This window comes from Erythrolamprus reginae, chromosome 8 (assembly GCF_031021105.1).
Source record: "Erythrolamprus reginae isolate rEryReg1 chromosome 8, rEryReg1.hap1, whole genome shotgun sequence".
NCBI lineage: Eukaryota > Metazoa > Chordata > Lepidosauria > Squamata > Dipsadidae > Erythrolamprus > Erythrolamprus reginae.
In genome coordinates this window covers 14917852-14931656 of record NC_091957.1, presented here as the reverse complement: position 1 = coordinate 14931656, position 13805 = coordinate 14917852, and the positions used below count along the sequence as shown (strand labels likewise).

The following is a 13805-nucleotide window of genomic DNA, read 5'->3' as shown; positions in this document are numbered from 1 at the left end:
AACCATATATCTTCTTCCAGCGTCCCTTGCCACACCCAGCAGCTTCTGCCGCGCTGGGGAACAAAATCTGACCTTGAAAACCTAAAAGGAACCTGTCAAGGCATGCCACCAACCCAACCCCCCCAGTTCCCACAGCAAGAAACATCCCAAAAGAACATAGCATAATGCAAGCATTCTGGCTTCAGCCTGACAGCCTGCTTAAACGTATGGAAACACTATCACAATTGTTACAAATATGGATAAAACCAGGGGTGAAAATGCTACTGGCTTGCCCAAACTGGTAGTAACAAATGATTCCTGTTTATCTCTCTCTCTCTCTCTCTCTCTCTTATCTATCATCTCTCTCTCTCTCTCTCTTATCTATCTATCTATCTATCTATCTATCTATCTATCTATCTATCTATCTATCTATCTATCTGTTGTGGTTAGCTCTGGCCCAGCTCCTGCCCCAAGGAATGTGCAGGTGGATGTGGGGGAAACATCCACATGCCACAGGCCTGTCGTGCTCCCGATGGAATCTGCCGACGAAGCCTCCTCTGATCAAGGAAGCGTGAGTGACAGGAAAGAGGGGAGTTTGGCAGCAGCCCAGGAGGAGATCAATCATCTGTATCATCCTTGGATTCTGAACAAGAATTAATGACACATCCACGCATGCGTAGAGTGATGCATAGGAGACAACAACTGAAGGATTATTACAAGAGAAAATGAGGCCACCTGTGGTTGGGTGGGGCTGCTGTAATTAGTGCTACAGATAAAAGTGCAACCTGGTGTTTTAGCCTCATGGCAGTTTATCTGATTCATTGTTTCGTCAAGATCGTGGTTTTTGTGCTGTTCAAGATTGTGTGTGGACTCTCTGGACTTTAGAATTGGACTCAATTTCCCAGTTATTGGGTGAGCAACTGGATTGCATTTAACCTGTGCCTTGTGTATACCAGAAAATCCCTTTGACATTTTAAAAAGGGAGCTGTTTCTGTTTTTCTGTTTATAAAAACTTTTGGGTTTTCCTTTTATCATGTGGTGTGTCTTCCTGGACTAATTACGGGTGGTTGAAACACGCCGGCAGAACATCCATCCATCCATACATCCATCCAATCTAATCTAATCTAATCTATTCGATTTCTATGCCACCCTTCAACTGAGACCCAGGTTCCATGAACTGGTAGTAAAAAAAATGCTTTTAAAAAGGATTAAGAAAAAGGTTCCAAAGATCAGGAAGTACAGCTGATGAATCTTTTTAAAAGTTTTTTAAAAGCATTTTTTACTACCAATTCACCTGAATTGTGACTCTGTGAGCTTCCTGATGGTTTCAGGGGCCATTTTGTGTGAAGTGCAGCTGGTTCTGCATTGAGTCAGTTGTGTAAGAGTCAGTTGTGTAACTTTTGTGTTGTTTGTATGTGAAGAGCGATTATCCTTTATTATTAAAACATCATTAGTATTAATAGGTCATCGTAGGCTTTAACTTGTTTTAAGGCTTTTGAAACAGGATTTCTTTTTCTGAGTTGCAGCAAAGGCACCTCCTGTTAACCTATTAATAATATTAATATTTTTAAAATATACAGGATAATAACTTTAAAATCCTATTAAAAAGATTGGGGTTTTTTTGTGGCTGCAATATCTGTTTTGACCACAGAACGGCACAGTTTTCCGTCTCATAAGATTTAACATTGAGGCCATCCTAGGCCTTTTCCCTGGACTCAACGCTATCGCCAAGGGACAGAAAACCATGCAACCCTATGGTCAAAAAGGAATATGAGACACAAAAGGGAATAAACCCTGTTAATGGATTTTAAGTTTATTATTCTGTATATTTATTATTAAACTCCTTATTAACATTCACAGGGGAACAGGAGGCCCGGGGGCCGCAACGCAGGCACAGAAGGAACTCTTCAGAAGTTAAACCATTCAAAAGGCTGCCAATGGCTTCAGTGCCACAGTTAAGGGACAGAAAATCCCGCCCTCGTGTGGCCCAAACAGGTATAACAGCTCAAAAAAGCCCGGCGGTGCCGAGCTGCAGAAAAAACACAGCCAACTTCCTTAGTGCCCTTCTCATAGCATCCTTCTCCAACTTCCTTTCGCAGCGCCCTTCTAAGCATGGCCGACTTCCTTTGCGCCCTTCTCCTGGCATCCCTCACTAACTTCCTTTTGCAGTGCCCTACTAAGCATGGCCGACTTCCTTAGTGCCCTTCTCCTGGCATCCCTCACCAACTTCCTTTCTCAACGCCCTTCTAAGCATGGCCGACTTCCTTTGTGCCCTTCCCCTGGCATCCCTCACCAACTTCCTTTCGCAGCGCCCTTCTAAGCATGGCCAACTTCCTTTGTGCCCTTCTCCTGGCATCCCTCACCAACTTCCTTTTGCAACGCCCTTCTAAGCACGATCTACTTCCTGTCAGTTTTCAGCGGTCGTCCCCCCTCCGCCTTTGGAAACCCCCCTCCTCTCAATTTCCCTTCAGCTGTTCTCTTTCCCCGGGAACTTTCTGCTCCTCCCACGTTGCTCCCTGAGGAAAAGCCCGGCCTTTTTCCTCAGCTGTTCTTTGGGTCTTTGGAAGCGCCGGTCTCTTTGTGCAGAGCAGCCTGGGCAATATCTCTGCAAGTGATCGGCCGTGAGAGCTGAAGGGCCCCTTGCAGAGCGCGTTGCCTGCCGGTCGAGAGCTGTGGGAACAGGTAAAATGTCCTTTGGGATTTTCTTGGGGGGAGAGGGAAGCCAGCTGGGATTGCAGAGGGTAAATTCCCAAGGCATCTATCTCAGTGGCTGTGATCCACTAGAGCAGTGTTTGCCAACCTTGGCAACTTGAAGTTATCTGGACTTCAACTCCCAGAATTCCCCAGCCAGCGAATGCTGGCTGGGGAATTCTGGGAGTTGAAGTCCAAATAGCTTCAAGTTGCCAAGGTTGGCAAACACTGCACTAGAGCAGGGATCTCCAACCTTGGCAACTTTAAAACTCATAGACTTCAAACTCCCTTTGCTTTGCTTGCTGAGGAATTCTGGGAGTTGGAGTCCACAAGTCTTAAAATTGCCAAGTGTGGGGATCCCTGCTCTACTGCAAAAGTTTGTTCTTTTTTTTGCCAATATTTTTTTAAATTTTTCTCCATCTTCTCATAAATAAATTTACATTATATAGCTTTCAATATAACAGGCATCATATATGGTTACACAATGTAGTCCATTATTCCAGAATCCATCTCTTATTTATTTTTGTTCTTATCCATCACCAGTCTGCCCCTCTTCTTGTTCTTTCTTGCACTCCCTCCCTCTTTCTCCATCTCCTCCTACTACCCATTAACTCCTTCACTCCTGTTTTTTCTTATTCCTTCATCGTAACCAAGCACCTTTAAAATAACTTTAAACATTGTTAACTGTTTTATCTTATATTCATTTTCATCATAATTATCAAATTTTCCTTATATTCAACAAAATCAGTATAGCTAATTTGTATGAATTTCCATGTAGTAAATATTCAAATATTCTATTTAGGCACATCTCACACTTAAAATCTTTTCCGTCTCAATATATATTAAATCAAGAATTGTTTAATCATAGATTGCATAATCCTACCCGTTTTATTGCATCCTATTTATCATTTGTAAAAGAAAAAAACGGGTTCTAAACCAAATATTGATTTTAATTGCATAAATCAAGTAGTAACATCAAAATTCATTGACCCAGCCCAGAGAAAAATACCATCCGGTTCTCTTCAACGACATATACACACTCTCCGCATCTCAGATAATTTAGGTAACTTATTTTATTTATTTATTTTATGGAACACCCCCCACCCCTCAGTCACTGGTGTCCCACTTTACCAATGTTAAAATCTGGTCACCTTATGTAAGAGTCAGTTGTGTAGGTTTTGTGTTGGTTGTATGTGAAGAACGATTATCCTTTATTATTAAAACATCGTTACGGTAGTATTAATGGGCCATCGTAGGCTTTAACATGTTTTAAGGCTTTTGAAACAGGATTTCTTTTTCTGTCCCTGAGTCGCAGCAAAGGCACCTCCTGTTAACCTATTAATATTAATAATATTTTTAAAATATACAGGGTAATAACTTGAAAATCCTATTAAAAAGGTTGATTTCTTTTTGTGGCTGCAATATCTGTTTTGACCACAGAACGGCAGAGTTTTCCATCTTGTAGGATTTAACATTGAGGCCTTTTCGATGGCCCCAGCACTATCGCCAAGGGACAGAAAACCGTGCCATCCTATGGTCAAAAAGGAATATGAGACACAAAAGGGAATAAACCCTGTTAACGGATTTTAAGTACAGGAGCCGCAACACAGGCACAGAAGGAACCCTTCAAGAGTTAAACCAATTCAAAAAGGCCACCGATGGCTTCAGCGTTACAGTTAAGGAAAAGAAAAGCACGCCCTCGTGTGGCCCGAACAGGTATAACAGCTCAAAAAAGCACCGCAGAAAAAACACAGCTGACTTCCTTAGTGCCCTTCTCCTGGCATCCTTCTCCAACTTCACCCATCACCCATTCCACCCAATTCTCTGGCCCCACCCAATTCTCTGCCTTCTCAGTTTCCCCCCTCCCCTTGCTGGGGGGCCTCTGAGGTCTGCCCCCCCCAACCCCTCCACACTCTAAAGGATGTTGAATGTGCCAGTGGAGGAGTTGTGTGGTTCTCGGCCTTCTGTGCCAACCTCCGCATTCAGGCAAGCCCCACAGCCAACACCCTCTGGGCTGACCCTCCCTCATTCTCTGAAGAGTTGGGGCTACCTTTGAAAAGTGTTCGGAAACTTCAGATCGTGCAGAATGCAGCTGCGAGAGCAATCATGGGCTTTCCCAAAAATGCCCATATAACACCAACACTCCGCAGTCTGCATTGGCTGCCGATCAGTTTCCGGTCACAATTCAAAGTGTTGGTTATGACCTATAAAGCCCTTCATGGCACTGGACCAGATTATCTCAGGGACACCCTTCTGCTGCATGAATCCCAGCGACCAGTTAGGTCCCACAGAGTGGGCCTTCTCCGGGTCCCGTCAACTAAACAATGTCGTTTGGCGGGGCCCAGGGGAAGAGCCTTCTCTGTGGCGGCCCCGGCCCTCTGGAACCAACTCCCCCCCGGAGATTAGAATTGCCCCCACCCTCCTCGCCTTTCGTAAGCTCCTTAAAACCCACCTCTGCCGTCAGGCATGGGGGGACTGAGATACTCTTTCCCCCTAGGCCTCTACAATTTATGCATGGTATGTTTGCTTGTAGGTATGATTGGTTTTAAAATAAGGGGTTTTTAGTTGTTGCAGTATTGGATTTACATGCTGTTTTTATTATTGTTGTTAGCCGCCCCGAGTCTACGGAGAGGGGCGGCATACAAATTCAATCAATCAATCAATCAATCAATCAATCAACCAACCAACACATACATACATACATACATACATACATACATACATACATACATGAATAAATAAAGAGACCTTGGAGGTCTTCTAGTCCAATCCCCTGCTCAAGCAATATGTCATTTCAGTCAGGTGGCTCTCTCGTCTCTCTTTAAAAGCCTCTTCTTAAACCAGTGCATATTTATCAAGGCAAGATCCAAATCAAGAACGGCCGGCATAATAATTTATCATTTTAATATGAATTACTGGTACCCAAGCGAATGACTTTAAAAACAGACCTGAACCTCAATACCTGCTTACAGAAAATGCTGTTTATTTGTTCAGTTCGTATATTGCCAGAATCACAAAACAGACCCCCATCTGTTTGTATAGTTACTGAATAGTATAATGGGAGTGGGGGAAAGGTAGAAAAATAAAGGGAAATATTTAGTGATGGAAGCAACTCAGTAAAGATGTTGCAAGGGGAATTAAGAGATGAAATCCTGCCAGAATGGGAGGAGATGCTTCTGGCTGGGGCATCAGTTGCCATTATGAACCTGTGGAATGAGCCATTTGCCCAACAGAGCATAGAAACATAGAAACATAGAAGACTGACGGCAGAAAAAGACCTCATGATCCATCTAGTCTGCCCTTATACTATTTCCTGTATTTTTATTTTAGGATGGATCTATGTTTATCCCAGGCATGTTTAAATTCAGTTACTGTGGATTGACCAACCACGTCTGCTGGAAGTTTGTTCCAAGGATCTACTACTCTTTCAGTAAAATAATATTTTCTCATTGCAAAGAGGCTCAGAGATCCCTGAAAGAAAAATCCCTGGGGAGGGCAGGGCAGGTTTCCCTCCCCTCTGCAACGGACTGGCCGGGGGGCAATGGAATCGCCTGCTCACATCCAGAACCAGAGATTTGAATCTTCACCATCCTTCAAGCAAATTAACAGACTTGGAAGGAACCGTATAGGTCATCTAGTGCAAGAGTTGGCAAAGTTGGCTAATCTATGACTTGTGGACTTCAACTCCCAGAATTCCTGAGCCAATCATGCTAGCTCAGGAATTCTGGGAGTTGAAGTCCACATGTCATAGAAGAGCCAACTTTGCCTACCCCTGATCTAGTCCAACCCCAGAACCATTTTCAGACCAGCTTTCCTTCCTTTCCCTTACAAAAACATTCTTGGACTTCATCTAATTAGCAAGAAATAAACGAAAGGTGGCTCTATTGAAGAGATTGTAGAACGTACAAAACAAGAGAACTTAGAACGCTCATATTATTTTCTTTTACCTTTTTTTAAAAAAAATAAACCAATCCTAATACATTTTGTCAAAATACTGGCATTTCCAGCGGATTTTTTTTTTAATTATTAACTTTATTTTTTTTTTTAGTGAACAATAATATAGAGTCGTGATTTCACAGTAGAGTTAATGCTGCAAAAGAATCTCGGAGAGGCGCAACCCAGAGGCCGGCTATATTTTGTGTAGATCAAGATCAAGAAATTGGAACACCAAATAAAGTTTGCCTTTCACTTCATTAGAGGAGTCTTAAGGCTGAGAATATATGAGAGATTTAGGACAAATCCTATAAAACAGGGATCTCCAACCTTACTTTGGTTGGGGAATTCTGGGAGTTGAAGTCTGCCAGGCTTAAAGTTACCAAGGTTGGAGACCCCTGCTATAAAAGCAGTAACACCCCCCCCCCCAATTATCTAAGCATACGCAAGGGATAAAATTACATTTGTACAAAAATAGATATTTAACTTTTATTGACACTTATTTTGCTCACCTTCTTTCATTTAATTTTTTTTTCTTTTTCTCAACCTGCTTCAGCTACGAGCTCCGGAGAGGGAAAGGCGGCCTCTCTTTTCCCTAGAAGCCCCCCCCCTCCACTTCTCCCCACTCCGGCATCTGAAAATAGATGTGTTTCTCTCCACTCGGGTTCCAAAAGCTCCCGTTCTGTTCGCCATCAGGGGGTGGGTGGGTGGGGGGAGGCAGAGTCCTCCCTTTCACGAAGCAAGTAAAACAGGAAGAAAGAAAGAAAGAAAGAAGAAAAGAAAGAAAGAAGGAAGGAAAGAAAGAAAGAAGGAAGGAAAGAAAGAAGGAAGGAAAGAAGGAAAGAAGGAAAGGAAGAAAGAAATGAGGGAGGGAGGAAGGAAGGAAAGAAAGAAGGAAGGAAGGAAATAAAGAAGAAAAGAAAGAAGGAAGGAAAGAAAGAAGGAAGGAAGGAAATAAAGAAAAGAAAGAAGGAAAGAAAGAAAGAAGGAAGGAAAGAAAGAAAGGAGGGAGGAAGGAAGGAAAGAAGAAAAGAAAGAAAGAAAGAAAGAAAGAAAGATTAGGAAAAAAAGAAGAGCAGAAAGTTAACCCCAAAGGCGGGGGGGGGGGATATTATGCATATGTGAATGGGGATATTTATACAGTGTATATATCTACACTACATACATGTATACACACCACGCATCGCGCCACCTGCCCAGCCCCCCACTCTGTTTGTCTGCATCCCCCTTCGTGCTCCGCCTCCCAGCTCTACGGCTGGCCCCTCTGCAGGCTGGCTCCCGAAGGCAGAACTGTTTCCCTTTCAAGGCCCGGGGGCTCCGGAGGGCTACCTGGGCAGGTAACCAACGGGCAGGGTGGGGGGAAGGAAGTGCCCACAGGGGTCCGACCATGGGCTGCAAGCTTGCTGGGCTCCCCGGGGGGCGGGGGAGATGGGCTTGGGAGCTGCGCCACTTCTCCCCCCCGCGGTCCCCCAGAAATTTGAACTGAAGCCCTCGACAGATGAGCCGAGCTCAGCTGCTGCACCTGAGCAGGTTCCAGCCCGTCGCCCACCTGAAAGTCCCTGTCCCCCCCGCCCCCCCTGGCTTCTGGTACCTGGCCTGGTTCAGCCGGGGGGGGGGGGGGGGCACAACCGATCCCAGCAGCTCGGGAGTCAATGAGCTGCTCCCCCCCCCCCCGTCCTAGCAGATCGCAGAAGGCTGCTCGCCCTCCCCCCCATGGCAAGGGAGGGTCTGGGGGTTTCCCTCCCCAAGGGGATCCTGGGCGCTTGGGAGGGGGCAAGGGGAGCCCAAAAGGGGGGAAAAAAACCCCACCGCTTTCCCTGCCCAGGCAAGTGGGCGAGGGGCAGGGGAGCCTGCCTGGATCTTCTTCTTCCCCACCTGCAGCCAGCGCCCCCCCCCTCCGCCCCCTCCCTTCCTGAATGCAAAATCTGCAGAAAACCCCCAGGTGCCTCCCAATTCCCTCCCCATGCTGGACCCCAGTCTGAACTGGGCCTCCTGTGTTATCTTGGAAAGGACCCCCCCCCCCCCGATACACTCTCCCTGCCCAGAGAAGCTCCACTGAAGCGGCCCTTCAATCGGCAGCCCTGGTTGACTCGGAGCCCCAACTCTCTCCAAGCCACATTTGGGTGGGTGTCAGCCTTGGGGGTTGGGGGAGGGAAGAGCAGGCAGCCTCAGAGGCCTTGAAGGGGGGAAAATGCCTGAACCTGCCTTGATGTAGCAGCTCGAATGCTTTTTTGTTTCTCCTCTTTTGGGTGAAGTGAAAAGGGACAAGCTTTTATTCTCAAAACCTCCCCCGCCCCTCCCCGCGCACACACACTACACCGACCTGTCTCCTAAGCAGAGCAGGGACTCCTGCAGAGGCCCCTGGCCTTCCTCCCCTCATTTCAGGCTCCGTCCAGGGCAGCTGGTTGCCGCCAGGGCAGAAGACGGGGCGTTTCGGGGAGCTTCGGGGAGGGCAGGTGCTTTCCCAGTTGGCCCCCAATCTAGCACCCACCCCACGTCTCTGGCAATGGGAAGCCCACCGGCTTCTCTGCCCCGAGAGAGCCTGCCTGCCCCCAGGCACTGGCGCTTGCAAAGCGAGGGGCCAGGAAAGCCCCATGCCACCCACATCTAGCGGCCCCCAAATCCCACTTTGCACAGCCAGACCCCTCCGCTCCTGCCCTCCCAATGAAAAGAGAGCACAGTTGTGAAAGGATTTGGGGAGGGGGGGCGCTCAGCCTGCCACCCATCAGCCAAGACACTCTGCCCCCCTTGTCTGCCCGCATCAGCAAGCAGGGGCAGAGAAACCTGGCCGGCAGCCCTGCCCACCTCTGCCTTGAGGAGACAGCCTGGCTTCGCTCACGCCCAGGAAGGGCCACATCTGGAGGCCTGCAGGAGCAGCTTGACCGCCCCCTTCCCGGCCTCTCCTTTGCCCACCAGCAGCACCTGACGTGCTTCCCATAATCCTCCTTCTTCAGTCAAGAGGCATTTACAGAGTCCACCAAGCCTTCCATTCTGCACCTGGGGATCAAAGCCACGGTGAGGCCCCACGTCCAAGCAGGCCCCGGTAACCGTTTGCAGAAGCCGTTTGTCCCTGGATGCAAGTTGTTTGCGGAGGCAGTGAAAGGGCCACACCAACGTTCCCAGGTGGCGGGTGGGGCATGGAGGGGGTAGGCGGCCCCCCTTGTGTGTGTGGTGGGGGAGGATGGGTCACAGAGTGGAGGTCCCAGTGGGGGGGGGCAGTCTTCTGGGCCGAGGAAAGCCACTGGCCTGGCCCAGTATCCTTTTAAGTGGCCTGGTGTGGCGCTTCCAGCATCTCCATCAGGAAGGTGTCGATGGGCGTGTCCCCTATGAGTTTGAAGAAGAAGAGGTGCTCCAAGCACTTCAGGCCGATGGACCGCAGGGCAGGGAGGCGGAGCAGCAGCTTGGCAAACCTGGAAATGAGAAGAAGGGGCGTCACGTCACAACCCTCCGTTCGTCCGTCCGTACAGAGGGGGACTTTTCACCTGCCTTGGCCCCATTCTCCTCTGGGGGTCAATGGTTCTTTCCTTCATTTTATTGCTGGGTTGTTAAAGTTAAAGCAGTGGAAGTGATGCCTGGAGGCTGTTGGGGCCTGGATGGGTGTCAACAGACTCAAACTCAACCCTGATAAGACGGTGTGGCTGTGGGTTTTGCTTCCCAAGGACAATTCCATCTGTCCGTCCATCACCCTGGGGGGGGGGATTATTGACGCCCTCAGAGAGCGTCCACAACTTGGGCGTCCCCCTCGATCCATAGCTTACATTAGAGAACCATCTTTCAGCTTTGGCGAGGAGGGTGTTTGCCCAGGTTTGCCTGGTGCACCAGTTGCGGCCCGACCTGGACTCACTGCTCACAGTCACTCATGCCCTCATCACCTCGAGGTTCGACTACTGTAACATTCTCTACATGGGGCTACCTTTGAAGAGTGTTCAGAAACTTCAGATCGTGCAGAATGCAGCTGCGAGAGCAATCATAGGCTTCCCCAGCTATGCCCATGTTACACCAACACTCTGCAGTCTGCATTGGTTGCCGATCAGTTTCCGGTCACAATTCAAAGTGTTGGTTATCACCTATAAACCCCTTCATGGCATCGGACCAGAATGTCTCCGGGACCGCCTTCTGCCGCACGAACCCCAGTGAGCAGTTAGATCCCACAGAGTTGGCCTTCTCCGGGTCCCGTTGACAAAACAATGTCGTCTGGCAGGACCCAGGGGAAGAACCTTCTCTGTGGCGGCCCCGACCCTCTGGAATCAACTCCCCCCGGAGATTAGGATTGTCCCCACCCTCCTTGCCTTTCGCAAACTCATTAAAACCCACCTCTGCCGTCAGGCATGGGGAAATTGATTCCCCTGGGCCGTTTCCGTTTTACATATGGTTTGTATGAGATGTATTATTGTTTTTTATATTAAGGGTTTTAAATTGTTTTAGCCATTGGATTTGTACTGTTTTGTTGTTGTGGGCCGTTCCGAGTCTCCGGAGAGGGGCGGCATACAAATCTAAATAATAATAATAATAATAATAATAATAATAATAATAATAATAATAACAACAACAACAACAACAACAACAATAACGACTCTGGCATAAGCCAGTGAAACTGGTCCCAGTGGTCCTTGGCACGCTGGGCGCAGTGCCAAAGGATCTCAGCGGACATTTGAAAACCATCGGAATTGACAGAATCTCCATCTGTCAATTGCAAAAGGCCGCTTTACTGGGATGGGCAGACATAATTCGCCGCTACATCACGCAGTCCTAGGTGCTTGGGAAGCGCCCGACTGGTGATGAAATACGAAATACAGCATAATGATCTCGTTTGCTGTGTTGTATTGACATAATAATAATGATGATGATAATAATAATAATAATAATAATAATAATAATAGGGAAGCGCCCGACTGGTGATGAAATACAAAATACAGCATAGTGATCTCGTTTGCTGTGTTGTATTGACATAATAATAATGATGATGATGATGATGATGATGATGATGATGATAATAATAATAATAATAATAATAATAATAGGGAAGCGCCCGACTGGTGATGAAATACGAAATATAGCATAGTGATCTCGTTTGCTGTCTTGTATTGACATAATAATAATGATGATGATGATGATGATGATGATGATGATGATGATAATAATAATAATAATAATAATATAATAATAATAATAATAATAATAATAATAATAATAATAATAATAATAATACCAGCTGTGATTGGCCCCTTGGCTACTGTTTTTTTAATTGGGTTGCCCTTCCACAGACAATTGTGTTTGTGAGCCTGTGGCACAAGGCCAGGAGACGTGCTTGGCTTCGTGTGTCTCCCACCTGAGTTCAAGAGGAGGCCCCTGGATGGCCAAGCATAGCTGGCTGTGCAAATGAGGCTCCTCAGGGCCCCTGAGAAACCCCCATCGAACGTTTGGCCTCCAGTTTCCAGATCTCACTGCTGCTTCCTTTGATTCCGGAAATGCCACAACAGACACACACAAACACACACACGCACAGAGGGCTCCAAGAGGCTGCATCCGCTTTCAGGAAGCCCCTCCTGCCCCCAGGCTCTTCCCTTCAGGCCCTCCGTGAGGGGTCTGGGGGTCTCCCCCGAGTGCCTTCAAGGGTTGGGGGTCTGCTGGAGACAGGGTCTGGGGGGTGGCTGCACCCTGAGTCATCATTCCCTTCAAATGCTGAGCTGGCAAATAGGGCGGGTGGGCGGGAGCAGGGCCAGGGAAATCCGAACCCAACCCTGCCAGTCTCCCCCTCCGAGCCCTTCGCAGTTAAACTAAAACAGATGACAGATGTGCAGAAACAGTTTATTATGGAATAACCAGCTTTTAAGAACTCTTTGGCTGGAGGGTAACAGGAAGACTGGGGGGGGGGGAGGGAAAGGATGTTTCAGGAGGGGGCTGGGGTGGGTGGGTGCATGTTTGGTCATGTCCCCACAGGGCTGCCAGGGAAGAGCAGGACGGAAAGTCCTGGATTAGCTTGGCTGCCTTTCTTTGGTCCCACCACTCGCAGGAGGAGTCTTCGGAGAGGGGCGGCATACAAATCTAATAAATTATTACTATTATTATTATTATTATTATTATTATTATTATTATTATTAATTAGATTAATAAGTAGACTCGGGGCGGCTAACAACAGTAAAAAACAATATAAACAAATCTAATATTAAAAGTAGTTTAAAAACCCCAATTTAAGAAACCAATCACACATACAAACATACCAGGCATAAATTTTATAAGCCTAGGGGAAAGGGAATATCTCAATTCCCCCATGCCTGATGACAGAGGTGGGTTTTAAGGAGCTTACGAAAGGCAAGGAGGGTGGGGGCAACTCTGATATCTGGGGGGAGTTGGTTCCAGAGGGTCGGGGCCGCCACAGAGAAGGCTCTTCCCCTGGGTCCCGCCAGACGACATTGTTTCGTCGACGGGACTCGGAGAAGGCCAACTCTGTAGGACCTAATCGGTCGCTGGGATTCGTGCGGCAGAAGACGGTCCTGGAGATATTCTGGCCCGATGCCATGAAGGGCTTTATAGGTCATAACCAACACTTCGAATTGTGATCAGAAACCGATCGGCAACCAATGCAGACTGCGAAGTGTTGGTGTAACATGGGCATATTTAGGAAAGCCCATGATAGCTCTCGCGGCCGCATTCTGCACGATCTGAAGTTTCTGAACACTCTTCAAAGGTAGCCCCATGTAGAGAATGTTGCAGTAGTCGAGCCTCGAGGTGATGAGGGCATGAGTGACTGTGAGCAGTGAGTCCCGGTCCAAATAGGGCCGCAACTGGTGCACCAGGCAGATCTGGGTAAACGCCCCCCTCGCCACAGCTGAAAGATGATTCTCTAATGTGAGCTGTGGATCGAGAAGGACGCCCAAGTTGTGGACCCTGTCTGAGGGGGTCAGTGATCCCCCCCCCCCAGGATAATGGACGGACAGATGGGATTGTCCTTGGGAGGCAAAACCCACAGCCACTCCGTCTTATCAGGGTTGAGTTTGAGTCTGTTGACACCCATCCAGACCCCAACAGCCTCCAGGCACCGGCACATCACTTCCACTGCTTCACTATTATTATTATTATTATTTAGCAAGAAAAGAGGAGCAGCCATCTACAGCCACACACACACACCCCTCTTCCCCTGGCCATCTGGCCATCCCGCCGCCCCCCCCCCCCCCCCCCCCCAGCAAACATCTCTGGTCTGT

General features: G+C 47.8%; 1 protein-coding gene across 2 annotated transcripts in view; it reads right to left on the bottom strand.

Annotated features, from left to right (window-relative positions):
* Positions 1-6681: 6681 nt before the first annotated feature.
* Positions 6682-13805, bottom strand: part of RXRA (retinoid X receptor alpha) — a 118848-nt gene continuing 111724 nt past the window's right edge. For both annotated transcript variants that reach the window (XM_070758930.1, XM_070758931.1), the window contains one exon: positions 6682-10013. In XM_070758930.1, coding sequence (XP_070615031.1) covers positions 9866-10013 — 148 coding nt within the window. In that variant the 3' untranslated portion in view covers positions 6682-9865. The remainder of the gene's footprint in view (positions 10014-13805) is intronic.